At 39.4% G+C, this 15,165-nt stretch overlaps 1 protein-coding gene across 1 annotated transcript in view; it reads left to right on the forward strand.

The window, feature by feature from the left end:
- htr4 (5-hydroxytryptamine receptor 4) overlaps positions 1-15,165 on the forward strand; it is a 193,810-nt gene that overhangs the window by 113,485 nt on the left and 65,160 nt on the right. The window contains exons 5-6 of the mRNA XM_080465165.1: positions 10,330-10,483; positions 13,797-14,392. Coding sequence (XP_080321291.1) covers positions 10,330-10,483; positions 13,797-14,392 — 750 coding nt within the window. The remainder of the gene's footprint in view (positions 1-10,329; positions 10,484-13,796; positions 14,393-15,165) is intronic.

Consider the following 15,165-nt stretch of genomic DNA (forward strand, 5'->3'; position numbering starts at 1 on the left):
CAGCGCATTGCAGTCAAATCAGGAGTTTTCTTCCTGCAGTAAATTTCAGATGGGGTCTTTTGTGGTCCTTGTTGTTGTTTTTACAAACCGTGTCCACATGTCCAAACTTTAAACAGTGTTTTTTTGCTTATGGACTGGAAATGAAAAGAAAAAGAAAAAAATAAGAACAAAGAAAAGCATGATAAAACTATAATGGAGTACAGTTATCAGAGGTTATATATAATGTACTTGCTACAAGAGTCTAGATTTCATTAGCAAAGGTTCATTTCTTTTTATTGGTCTTCACTTATATAACGCCTTTTCACTGCGAGCAGCCCCGAAGCACTTTACATGATTCACCACATTCACACACACACACACACCATCAGAGGCTGCAGCCATGCAAGGCACTGTCACTCCAATGGGATTAGTTTGGGGTTCAGTGCCCAAGGACACTGTGGCATGTAGGCAGGCAGGCAGAGATGGGAATTGAACCTGCAATCTCCAAATTTGGCAATGACCGCTCTACCAACTGAACTATGCCGCTATTGCCATCACTGTTAATTTTCACTTCTTTTAAAATTTAGTAATGAGTTTATAAATGAATAAAATTAATAAATGAATAAAAACAAAGTCACTTGTTTATGGGTGTGTTTTCAGGAATGTTGTTTTTTTTATTTCTCTCTGCTTTCAACACTTTGTTTTTGGGAGACATCTGTGTAAATAAAATGTAGAAGAAAAGTAAAAACTTCTCTCCTGAATGTATCATACTGTGGCCCTCACATCAGTCCCGGAGAGAGTGGTGTGTGACTTAATGTCACACATGTCCGATAAACTGGATCCTCTCAAGTTTGCTTCCAGAGCAAAACGAGGTGTAGAGGATGCAAGCATGACTCCTTTAAACACAGTTGCGGAAAACATTGACTCTACACAACCACATCCTTGGATTTTATTTAGGGATTTCTCCTCGGCTTTGATCACTGTAAACACTGGCACTCTGCTGCACTGCCTCCTGAACCTACAGATCCACCAAACGTTGATTTTATGGATAAAAGACTTCCTAATGGCAAGACCACAGCAGGTGCTTTTAAATGGTTTTAAATCCATTAGACTGGTTTTAAACTCAGGGCTCCCACAAGGATGTGTTTTATCCCCCATTCTGTTCTCTGATTACACACATGACATGGACTTGGTGGCCCACATGGACAGTATGGAGGCTCCCATCCAGTACCAACTGGCAGTCAATGACCTGGCCACAACCTTCAGGGGGAAATCACTGGATCTAAATATCCGAAAGACAAAGGAGCTGTGCTGTGTGGACAGGGACAGAGCAGCAATTACATCTCAGCTTTTTAATCCTCTGATTATCCAGGGAGAACAGGTTGAACAGGTGGACTGCTTTAAGTATCTAGGGACACAGATAGACACCCGCCTGTCCTTCCAAACACACTTCGACACTATTTACAGTAAAGCGCTCCAGCGTCTCCATCTTCTCAGGAAGCTAAGGCATTTCAACATCAGTAAAAAGATTCTAACAATGGTTTACCGGTCGCTCATAGAATCTGTTCTCACCTTCAATATCACATCTTGGTACAACTTCCTCACCAGCAAACAGAAAATAAAACTATGACGAATCACCGACCAAGCCAGCAAAATATTTGGCTGAACACAAACTCCACTGTCCCACCTGTATGAGCGCTCTGTGATCAGGGAAGCCATCCTGATCACAGAGGAACCCTCCACCCCCTCCATCACTCATTCACCCTCCTCCCATCAGGCAGAAGATTCAAATACAATGAATCTGGCCAGAAAAACAATATACAAAAAATTATTCATTGCATCTGCAGTCACAGAACCTCACCAGCAGAGGAAACATAATTCCAAGAACTGAGCAACTTGCAGCCGATCCTTTCCCTTCTCCCTTATTTGAAGTAATAATTTTGTTGAATATTGTCTTTTATTATCATTATTGTGGGTATTGCTGTTCTTAATGCCTTCTATGCATGTTAAGCAATTTTTGAGCCCTGTCAAAGACAAACCTCTGACACCCTTTGGGTAAGTCAATGAAATTCTATCTATCTATCTATCTATCTATCTATCTATCTATCTATCTATCTATCTATCTATCTATCTATCTATCTATCTATCTATCTATCTATCTATCTATCTATCTATCTATCTATCTTATATGACTGTAGAGTCATCCTGTTCTCAAAACATTTCTTTAGTTTGATTTGTGTCTTGCTGGAGCACAGAGAAAGACACCATGGAATACACTGCAATACTTTTATCATTCAAATCTGCATTAACTCGAAATTATTTCATTAAATCGAGCTTGTCTTCGGCTTCACACCTGCAAACCGTGAAGAATTGTTGTAGGATTTAATTATCGTCTTATTCAAAAACAATAACTCCAGTTTTACAAACAGTTGCATTCACTTTTAGGAGAATAATCATGATGTCCTGATTAATGTTGCCATCCACAAACCGCCCACCGCTAATGAAACACATGTGACAGAAATATTTCAGAGATGACAGCAGTGAAAAGCAGATGGAAAACTCACTTCTAACAGGGGGAACTTGTTGACAGTATTTGTAGCTTCCAGCACCACAAATAGAGCAGATTTTATGAGGAAAGACCAAAACAAGAAAATAACAGACTAAAGAACGAAAACGGCAGGTTTCCGTGCTCTAATTCAAGAAGCATCTGTTGATTACATCAGTGGAAACGAAGGAGGGCAAACACATGAGGAATCAGTCAGACGTTTTGGCATATATAACCCAGACAAATTTTCATGAGAAATACCTTCAGGCCTACTTCTACCTGAATGTCAATTCAAATTCTGAACATTTTATTTATTTGCCTCTTCGGATTAACAACACCTCTGTGTTCACGATGTAGAGAATGGACCAATATGAATGAAAACGAATGAAAAAGTTTATTTCGGACATATGGGAATAACAACAACAAAACAGAAAATAAAATAAAACAAGATAAAACAAAAACACAAAAAAACAAAACATATCAGAGAAAATGACAGTGGAAAGAATAAGTCGAGTAATTACAGAAATACAACATGGTGAAAACAGAAATTGTAACTTTTGCATCATCTTACTTTGGGAAAATACTATTTTTGAAGAATTTCAGCCGATGATCTTTGATTGCCATAGACTTTTAGCTCACTACAGGTATTTTTGTTCTTGTCAGTATCACCGCGTTCTTCTTAATGACTGATCTTACTACATCCATAGATTGTGGCTTACTCATTTTGTCTGACATGAAGACAAAATTAAGACAAAGACTGGTCACGTACATATTTAGGCCCAGCCACTTTCCCAACTTGGCCAAAGAAATCCTTTTAGATTAAATTTTTAAGATCATAATTGTGTGTTGATTATGGGCTTTTCCATGTACTTGGAGCTGAATCCTCAACAGTTTTATGTTTCTAATTGTATTTATTGGTAGCGTACCGGTTAGTGAAGTGCTCTACCCTCCCCACAATGTCATTGTTTTGAATCCGTGGGCGATATCAGTGGAAAAAGTCAAATCCTCTTCATGTCCCCACCCTAATAGCCAGTAATTGATGCCTTTGAGCAAGGCACCTAAATCCCATAGCAAATAAATAGATACATGTTTTTAACATCACAACAATAAACTGAAGCAAAGTGTTTGGGGAATTACCTGTGCTTGAAATGTCAAAATATCTTCCATAAACAAGGGCTCTGTGAAAACCAGCTGTAATAATGTCCCTGCACTTTATCAGAAATCCCTCAAGTCAACAAACAACTCAAAAATCTATAACATTCGAAAATACTTCATAAAAAACTGAATGTGAAAACAGTTGCAATAAGATTCTATTAGTTAGCAGTATTTAGGAGAAAGAAACAAGAAATGAACACATCTGTTGCCTCTGGTTAATTCAACATGTCGGCACTTTGCTCACAAACACAAGCTTGTGTCAATGCCAGAGAAAACAAAGGGGCCATACTGAGAGAAAAGAAGGGGGAATGAGGAACAAAAAGGAGGATAACGTTAAGCAAAAAACAAATGAGCAGCTGCAGGATAAAGCTTTTAATTCATCTACTTGAAGCTGAGGAGGCTAAACGGGTCTGAATAGAAATGAATGACCAGAAATACCAGAACTGCCACGAGGAGGCACAACGAAATCCAATGAAAAGGTTAACTGAGACATTTAAACTTAGAGACACAAGGACAATGAAAGGACAAGCAAGAGACTTGTTTGAAAGACATACTCACTTGTACTTCTGCACATCCGCAAGTAGATAGACATAAAAATTCTTCGTTTATTTATATAGCACCACATACAACGGTCATTTCGAGGTGCTTTTAACAGAGAGAAACTCATCAAATCCACATGAGCGACGGTGGAAAGGAAAAACTCCGTCTAACAGGAAGAAACCTGTTGAACCAGACTCAGAGGTGGCAGCTTTCCTGCTGTTCCTGTTGGGCTGAGGAATAGAGGAGAGAAACTGAGAGGACAGACAGACAGAATGGGGCAGGGTATCAGACCCCGGCCCGGGCAGGGGTAGGGGTCTACCTGAACTTTACCTGTTTTTACATTCTGCCTGCACAGGTGAAATGATGCTCATGTATGACCAAGAAATAAATAGAAATAGAAAGATATGATGACTTTTCACACTAAATATTCAAGTGAAAACTGTGTTGTTGTTTTTTTTTTTTAAGCAACAGATGTCTTAAACCACCAGAGAACAAACAAGGCTGCTGATATTGACTTTTCAGAAATTCAGTTTATTGGAGCTCGCGGCCTCGGGGCTCCAAAATTCTAAAGTTCAATTCATGTTAGTCTGGAGCTGATTTCATTATAACAGTAAATTATCAATGGACCTTGGTGTGAGCGCACTACAAGTTTACCGTTTGTTGTTGTGGTTAAATTAAGGTCACAGTGAGCCTTTTGAAGCTTTAGGTTTGTCGCTTCTGTTTTCTGCCGTCTCAACACTTCCTACGATTCTGCTGAGCGAGTGAGAGTGCCGTAGACTTCTGCCCTCAGGCTACATAACGCGCTGAAGCAACCATTGCAGAACTGCAGTCTTCTATATGCACAGTCGAGAGAAAACCTGCTGAACACATGTTGATTTCATAATGTGAATATAAGATGTGACGTGTGCTATTGTGTCATTAGTATTTGATATGCAGTTGTGCTGTAAAGTTGAGGAATGCAACCTTTAGATAGAAAATCACATATTGGAAAAGCAATACAGCACTAGAAAATCCCATTTGAAGCAAACTTAATGGTGACTTTCTCCTAATGTGATTGCATCGAAGAAACTCTTAGATAAATCTGTACAGGATGAAAGCTTTTAGAGCCATCTGCCATTTGGCTTTACTGCAGACCTCTTAACCTTTAACTTGCCTGACATGACATATAGAATTTGCTTTCAAAATCACAAGATAATCAGTCCCAGAATACATGCTATAATGTCTCTTCATTTGATTTATATTTCTCACATATTGTTATAACAGAACACTATAATCTTGGAATAAACTGAATCAATCTAAATTTACTGGACAACAATGAATACAAGAGTGCAATCTTCCATATTTTATCAGTCAATAGTATTGATTTCTCTTTCCAAGGATTCTTGATGACCGTGAAGGAAGAATATTTAGAAAAAAATTATGCACACGTTTACCAATAAGCGTCTAACTGCCTGGCATTTAGGAAAGCAACTCCAATAAATAAATTTCAAAAAAATGTTTCCAGAAATTTTCCAGATATTTTCCAAAAGCAAAATAAAAAAAAGAAAAGGAAATGTATGTATTAAGTTACACACCATGGAGCAAGCCTTGTTGTCAACATTGAGATTTATTTAAAGTCATTAAGTTTGAGTGAAAGAAATTACAATTGTTGTTTCTGAGAGTTTAATACTAGTTAATGAAAAGCTGTGCAGCTGACGTGTCTCTCTGGGAAGGCTGGTCGCTTTAATGTTTACATGGTTACAGTAATCTTTTCTTTGCTGGAGAAACATTTCAATCCCCATGAACTAACTCGTTTAAAATATGACCGACTGAGGATGTGAGAGTAACTTTTGAATTTGGAAATATTCTATTAATTTTCAGAAAGATGACTCGTAACTGTGATAATGTGCTAATTGGCTAATGCAGCTTGTGACCACTCAAGGAAACAATGTCTTTCTTATTTTTCCCAGAAATCAGCCTGTAAATATTGTCTCAAATGCAAAGACAAGAAATAAACCGAGGGAATCAAAAGGAGCACCATTGGTGTTAATGTACTGCCATTCCAGTACACCATTTCTGCTTCTAGTCTGTTAATGCGCATATGAGCGTCTGTGTGTCCTTGTGCACCGATGCATACTTGTGATTATTTGTATATGTGAGTGTGCACATGTGCTACGTTTCAGACTATGTATGGACATTTATCTTGGCACAATGGAAGGATTCAGATTAGTGCTGGAGATGCTGTGCCTTGTTGTGTCATTCAGACATCCTCACTCACTCAAATCAATCTGCAACCTTTGGACACAACTATTTCTGGAACTGAAATTTAAAAAAAGCACCTTCTGACCTTTACTAATGGCACAGCACATGCAGGCCACATCGGGCAAAAGCACCAAGTCGAAATTGCCAAAGGCCCTAAAATGCCACGCAGCGCGAGGAGGTAATGAGGTCGGATTATAGCAGGAGGAGGCAGGAAAAAGTGATACTGAGTTACTGCTACAGCAGGACACAATGTTCAGTCACCCTTCTGAGGATAAGCAAAGGTTATTACCAGATGGAAAGTCGTGCATTAGCCAAAGCTGACCAGATGACTACGATTTCATAGAACAACCTTTTCCTGAAACAGGAGCCCCTCATGAGTTTGGTCTTCTTGACAGCGACATGACAGCTGCATAACTGTAACATTCGTATTGCAGCGAATCCATAGTGCCTTCGACGCTGATATAGTGAAAGCACTTGAAGGAAGAAACACACAGGTTCAGAAGTGTTTGGCTCGTGTGGATATTAACTACAATAGCAACAGCGTTAAACATTGTTATCACTCTTTTGACGACTTTCCTTCCAAAAACCAGCGCGCTATTCAATGAGTGGAATCGCCTGGCATTACTGGAAACTGTCAGCGACTCTGATCAGGGTAGCATTTGGAGTGTAGAGTGTTTTCGCTTAATGTTTCTCCCACAATATCATTCCTTCTCTCCTACTACACCCATGAGTTTTACAAGCTTGTCCAAAAATATGGATAATAGGTGACAATGTGATGTACCAGGCGAGTTGCTTGAGATCAAATGAGCTCTTTTACAAACAAGTCCTGGACAACATGGCTGCAGGAAAGACAAAGGATGATAGACAGAGACTCAGAAAAGAAATCATAAATAAACAAAAAGGGAATGCCCCAGAGACCCGTGGATGGGTTATGTTACATAGTCCGGGGATCATGTGACCTACACTGGATCCTGAGGACATAAAGAAAGACCACAACATGCACTAAAAGACCAATAAAACAAATATGATAAAAGTTGTGCACAATGAAATATCTACTCCTTCAACAATTATCCATTAAAAACTATATCACAGGAATTTTAAAAGCATTAATGGTGGTAAGTTCCTGTAATTTCAGTGATATACATATATTTTTTTATTAATTTTTTTTTGAGGAGTGTTCCAGGTAGATGGAGCAGAGCACAGTGAAGCCTTCTTCCCAAACTCAATCCATGTTCTGAGGATTAGAGGCAGATAGGAAGTCCAAGGACAACAAACTTTATGTTGCACTTGATCTTAAAGGAAAGGTATATGGAGAGGTATCATGGGAGCAGTTATTGTTTTATAAATGAAGGTGTACCGATAGAGAAGCCTCCAAGCAGACAAAGACGACCGTCCTGCCTCGACATACAGACAGAACGATGACTGACGCACTGCCAGTAATAAATCTTAAGACATAATGAAAAGTGGCATCCAGCGTGTGCGTGAGGTAGAGCAGGCGTTCTTATATAGAACCTCACCAGGGTCTATTCATGGAACAGCAGCAGCAAAGGAGAACCAGATACTCTGAATGCAGGTGTTGGGGAACTATGAGGACACACACACACACACACACACACACACACACACACACACACACACACACACACACACACACACACACACACACACACACACACACACACACACTAATTTAAATTCATAGCACGGATGTGTGAGCCCATAGCCACTGTGATAATGTGTTTTTATCTAAAATGCTCATTGTCCCCTCTATAGCTACGTTTGGGTTTTCTTCAGTTGCATCTGCTGGTGATGGAGTCAAATAAATTCACCTGAATCAAGAAATCAAATCTCGTATTCTGTTTACTCCCTGACGAATGTCACAGGATGGCTTACTGCCACTTTCATCAAATGAAATATGATATTTGTGTCTCTTCTCTGTCTAATTTCTGTCACGGTGGACAAGTGATGAAGGGCGCCACTGACAAACTGAACTTCCTGTCTCAAGCAGCAATTGAGCAGCCAAGGCCAGCTGACAATCTACTGCCTGACAGTCCGACAGTGGAAAGAAATAGGACACAGATTTCTGTGATAGTGGTGCATTGACCTGATGTGGTCTCTTATTGCTATTTCAGTGGAGGTTTCTGAAGAAGGGAGCAGGATGTGATCAGAAAAAGGAGAAAAAAATGTCACGTATTATCCTCACAGGTTGCAATCAAAAAAGAAAGGTTTGAAAAAAGTGAAAAATACAGGCTTCTACTTCTCCCTAAAATTCTGACCACCTGGGAAATACTAGACAGTTCTACACACATACCGAAGCAAGTAAGACAAGAGTAAAATCAAGGAGATGTGAGAGATGAATGTTCCTCCTCATATCACAAGACAGATTTGGAGAATGTTAAAAAGCATAACAGGAGATTAAGAGAAACTTGGAAATGATTCTCGTTGCAAATGCATTTTTATTAAAATTTTTTTTATCATTGAATGAAAACAAGATTGAAGACAGGAATGAATAATAAAAGGAAAACAATACAAGCTTTAACCATTTATCGGGCGTCGATTAAAATACCTGAAAATTGAGAATTTAAACGTATTACCAAGGAGGTTATAAAATCAACCGCATTTATTTGTCTGTTTGTCTGTTTGTCAACAAGATATCTCAAAGACTAATGAGTGGATCTTCATAAAAACTGGTTGACAGGTGCATTTTGATCAAAGAAAGATCCCATTACATTTTGCTGGCGATCCGGATCAAAATAATTGTTACAATAGACAATTTTCATTTTGCAATATATTGTCTTATCTTGTGTTTTTTCAAATTCTGAAACAAAGTCATGTGATCGCGAAACTAAATTAATGAATAAAAGCAGTTGATCTGGCTGTGGAATATCACTCATTTCCCTGTGTCCATGTCGACCCTTGGTGGAGGTTAGAAAGCTCTGACTGCTCTTGTTTCCAGCGATATTTCAAAGTGTAATCCAGAGCTCAGTTCTCACCCAAGATGACTTAAAGTAAAAAGAATAGAAAATAAAAATTACAATATATGTAATTTATTCGCAATTAAATCTCTGCAAAGTTTAAAATATTTAATAAATGAGATGTATGTCTTACAGGATTCCATTTGTTTTAAGTCATGTTGACACGTCTCACACACCATGCTACTGTCCTACAGTGTAATGTGTTGTTTTTAACAGAGGTTGATAAAAATGCCCCAGTGTGTCTATTTTCACCTGTTCTGTGGAAATCTTCAGGAAATAAGGTGTCATAATATTTCAGAATTTATCAAGTACTTATTGTGACTGCACAATAACTGTGACTAAAAGGCACTTTTCCAAGAAAAATGGGCAAAATACATCAGTTTATGTCACAATAGAAGCAGTTGAATGCAGAAGTGTCATACTTGGTTATTAATTTCACAAATTCTGAAAACTACAATTATCACACACAAGCAGCAGTTATTCAATGTGTTGCGCAACAACTTGTTGTGTCTTCTTTGATTGTCATTAACTTGAGATTGTTGGTGTGAAAGAAACAAATCAGGAACTAAATAAATAGTAATTATGTCATGCTCCAAAATCCAAGTTCCATGTTCAAGAACATTAAATCAAATAAAACAACCACAAGAAGAAAATAATCAGCTCAAATCAAATCAAACGAGGTAGATTTGGAAAACCTTCCTTTGATTTTTCACTCGACTGCATCATTTGTCTGCAAGAGGCTCTTTATTTGGCTTCATAAATTTATATATATCATGTAAGCCAAGATAGATAAAAAGAAATCTAATGTTCGAACGTCCCTGTCTGCTTTTCCTTTTGTACAATTCATACTGTGCCCTTGAAGGTATTTCTACCTCTTCTATCATCTTTCTGCAGGTACTACGCTATCTGCTGCCAGCCTCTGGTCTACCGGAACAAGATGACGCCCATGCGAGTGGCGTTAATGATCGGTGGCTGCTGGGTCATTCCCACTTTCATTTCTTTCCTGCCCATCATGCAGGGCTGGAACAGCATCGGCATCGACCACCTGGTGAGTGCAGCCGCCCGCATGTCGGCGTGGGGCCGGAAGGATCCGGCAGCGGAGTCAAAAATATCACAACCAGAGTCGATTTTCATGATGGCTGCACTCCACTGTTAACCAGAGGCTGCAGGTCACAAAGTGTCTGTGTGTTTTAGGTTTTGATGATCAATTTTTGCTTTTACTCCAAACTTTCTTTATACTTTTTACTCTTTTCAAACTGGCTTGTTTGTTTTAATGTGTGACAGTTATTCAGCTTTACAGTGAAATGGCAAAGGTGCAAAAGTTGACCATTTGAAGACTGAATGATTGATTGCCAAGACTTCCCCTTTCATTCCAAAACATGGAAGTGTTGAATGGACTGTTTTCAAATATTCCAGCCAGATTATTACCTGCTTTAAATTAGCTGTCGTATGCATGCTGACAATGACAGTATTATAACTCGATGAGGAGTAATGCATCATAATTACTGCATCTTATTTAAAGCTTTTTACATTCACTCGAGTACAAATCTGAACAAAAATGTGACTCTTCCTCCATTACTTTGGGCTATAAGCTTTCACTTTTGGCGTGAATGTATTAAATCAACATTACCTGCTGAAGAGACTTTCACCTCTGTCGCCTGATAATATGTGACCAATCAATCGACGCCACCCAGTCACTTGACTGCACAGAGACTCTTCAAACTCGAGTGCAGCAGTAGCTCATAAGGTTTAATGAACTGTGTACGGAAAGAGAATAGAATAGAAATACTTTATTAATCCCTAGAGTAAATTATTGAACTCCTGAACTTGAACTCTTGAATAAAGCAGCAATTGTCTACTTCCACCTAGAAACAAACTGCATTGTTGACATACACAGCTTCACCTGTCGCCATGGTGATCAACATGTTGCTGGATTCAAAGACAGATGGACAAGGCCGCTGACACACAGAGACAAAATAATACACACTGAAGTTACAATTTCTACCAAAATGGAACTAAACTAACTAATTTAAAGTGAGGAAAATGTATTTGATTATTAATGTATTTCATATTCTTCTCGGGGGTCTGTGGGGACTTCTATGTTGGCCCAAAACACTTAAAGTTGGACAATAAATTTATATGAAATATGCTTTTCTAATTATCACAATAGTGTATTTTCCAGGATACAATCTTACCTTTCAGGTTTTCAGTAATGAGTACTCTGCGCTTAGAAGATGATACATTTCCTCTGTATTCACAACAGGTAGATAACTCAATGTAATTATTATATTTAAGAAGATTTATCATCCACTCATCTGTGCTCTCGCTGTCCCATTAGCGGACATCTTTTTTTCTGGGTTTTAATGTTAACTTAACTTAAACAGGCTAGAAGCACTCGGCTTAGTTTTTTCCTATAGGTGCAATAAAGTGGTTATGCTTGTCAGCCTAATTGTTTGGAATTCAAACGAAAGCTCAAAAATACTAGAAATGACAACACATAAGAACATTTTGACATATAAGATCAGTGTTACTAACACAAAGTGAATATCTCTTATATAGATTCTTAAATGAAAATTTAAAGGAAATGCAAACACAACATGGTTTCTGGATATGACCGTCTAAAGACGGGAGCAGTACTAAGATGGAAAGAAAGAGAGAGGAAAACTCCCAAGCCACCAATAACCTGGCTCGCCCCCGTCCGCTTTCGTCGAAGTGCCAGCAAAAGTTACTTGCGGCTCAGTTTGGCGGCCATGACAGTGACCCACACGTGGCATCCATGTTTTCAAACACACACTTAGCAAGGCTGAACTGCAGTGGTGGCAGCGACTCTCTCCGGGTCTCATTAGAGCTACTGAATATTCCGAGGAGCTGGTGAGGTCTGGCACAAACTGAAACACCTCCAAGAAGCACAGGTGCATCTCAATAACTGTTTTTCTAATATGCTTCCACCTTCCAGATCTATGTCTGCTGATTTTTGTTGCCCAGTCAGGCTTCACATCATGAATTCTCTTTTAATTTCCATCACAATGTCTCACAACAGTACCTTTAGATCCGGGCAATCAAACGTACAGAACCGGCCCGCTAGAGAGTCTAATCCGGCCCGCCAGATGAAATTTGCTAGGTGTGAAAAATGATGACATTAACTGCAATATATTTATTTGACCACCGGGGGCGCAAATGGATATCACTTATTTTCTTCCCGCTTTAGTTTGTATTATGTGGTTAATCGGTTCAGGTGACCAGGAACACTACACAGACGTAGAAATAGTAAGAATAATATGAACTGGCCTACTATATTTTAGAGTTCCAGCTACATGTGGCCAAATTGTCTATGCCTTTGAAGATGTGAATAGAGTAATAACAATCCACTATGATCTATAAGTTATAATGCACATGGTGAACTGAGGCCTGATATTGTAGAATTTTCAAGTTTGTCATGTTTTCTAAAAGGATATTTGACTTAATGAACTTCGTAATGATGTAATAATACTTTTCTGCCCTAAAGCAAAGACAGATATGTACAGTTTTAGTTATTTATATATTATGATGTAATTATTTACTGGTCCAGCATGCTTGAGATCAGATTGCGCTGTGGCCCCTGAAGTGAAATGAGTTTGACACCCCTGTCTTAGATCCATGCTGTATGGACAATTAAAATCTAACATTTCAGGATTGTAATGTTGGCTTTTCTTTTTTTTCTTTGCCTAAATTTGTACATTTTATAATTGAACACACATGCTGTTCATTGCTTTTACATTCTGTTTTTACAACTTATGTGACTTGGTTAAACCCCCAGCACTTTGTTACTCAGCAGGACTTCTGACCTCAGTTTTACTGCAGTGAAATAAATCATGGTCAATGTCTGTGAGCAAAAACTACACACATGGATTACAAATATCAAATGTGTCTATTTCTTCCTGTTCCTCAACACTCAGAGGTCTAATTACTTTGTTTGCACTCAAGTGGGAGATCCAGTAACCTTACCTGACACACATATATATCAGTTCATTGATAAAAACAGCTCCCATTTTATATGAGTAAGAGTGAGAGAGAGAGCAAGAGAGAGAGAGAGAGAGAGAGCCTTTCATTTAGTAATACGGGCTGGACTGTATTATTCATCTCGTAGCTCATAGCCACAGTTTCCTGCAGACATGACATGATAGCGGAGGGGAAGTCGAGATTGGACTTCACTATGATCAATAGTGACGTGGAGAGCCTCCCTCTCCCTGAATAGCTGCAGACCACCTTTTTATTACACGCACTCGTCCAAGGAGACTCACCCTCTGGGTGTGTATGAATCTAAATGTGCTTTACTATTTGGCACAGCAGAGTTGATCATGTCTCCATGTGATCTTTACTAGATTGAACAGAGGCGCCACAGTGAGGGGAGCAACTCCACGTCCTGTGTCTTCATGGTCAACAAGCCGTACGCCCTGACCTGCTCGGTGGTGGCCTTCTACATCCCTCTGGTCCTCATGGTGCTGGCCTACCAGAGGATCTACATCACAGCCCGCGCTCATGCCCTACAGATCAGCATGCTTCAGCGGGCGGGAGGAGCCGGCGCCACTTCTGGCACCGGTGTCGGGGCGGGTACAACGTCGGACTCTGCGGACCATCAGCGCAACCATCGCATGCGAACAGAGACTAAAGCCGCAAAGACTCTGTGCATCATCATGGGGTGTTTCTGCCTCTGCTGGGCGCCATTCTTCGTCACCAACGTGGTGGACCCCTTTATAGACTACACGGTGCCCGACAAGCTGTGGGTGGCCTGCCTGTGGTTGGGCTACATCAACTCCATGCTCAACCCCATCCTCTACGCCTTCCTCAACAAGTCCTTCCGCCGTGCCTTCCTCATCATCCTGTGCTGTGGGAGGAAGCGGTATCGCAGGCCGTCCATCCTGGGGTCGGGCGCGCCGTGCACAGCCACACAGATCAACGGCTCCACACATGTACTCAAGTAAGTCCTGGAAACCATAACCAGCCTTATCTTATCTGTCTCCACAGACTTTAGGCGATGCGGCCTGATCAGAAAGCCCAGATTTCATGTTGCATAAAAACATGAATTTTATTCGTCTCACATTGGTGATAAATGCACCTTCATAAAATAGAGGTAAAAGTCGTACTAATGCAGATCTGCTAACCATCATGAATTAGGAGTGCAATTAACTGAAGTCACACACTCCAGACACACTGTAAACTAAGAACATCTTCATGTCTTGTCTGCATGGGATGTTCTTGTTACGCTTTTGGTTTTGCACTGTTTATCATCATCACATTGACAGTCCATTTAGTTCTGAAAGTGTGAAAATCTGTTTTTATTGTCATTATTTTTTCTTCCCACATATTTATCAGGCTAATGTCCATAATTGAATGAAACAGTGTCGTAATATTATGGAAAAAGAATACTTGATATAGCTTTTGAATAGAAAATAGTTTGAGGATGTTGTATTTTTAATAACCATATCTGGTGGTAAAAGCTATATTTAATGCCTATTTATTTATAGTGTTTTTATCTTTTTTTATTTCTCAACAAAGCCTTCAATATCATAGTTTTTGATAGATGCTTTGCAGTAATTATTGATGTCTTTTAAATTGTTGTTTTGTTTGTTGCTTGAAGCGATCATCTCCCACAACGTGGAGGAATGTGCTTACCGTTCATCTACATACGCTTGTAACTGCAGACCTTGATGGAATAATGAACATACAGCAGAGGGCGGGTGGCAACATTCT

The sequence above is a fragment of the Lipophrys pholis genome, assembly GCF_963383615.2.
Source record: "Lipophrys pholis genome assembly, chromosome: 6".
NCBI lineage: Eukaryota > Metazoa > Chordata > Actinopteri > Blenniiformes > Blenniidae > Lipophrys > Lipophrys pholis.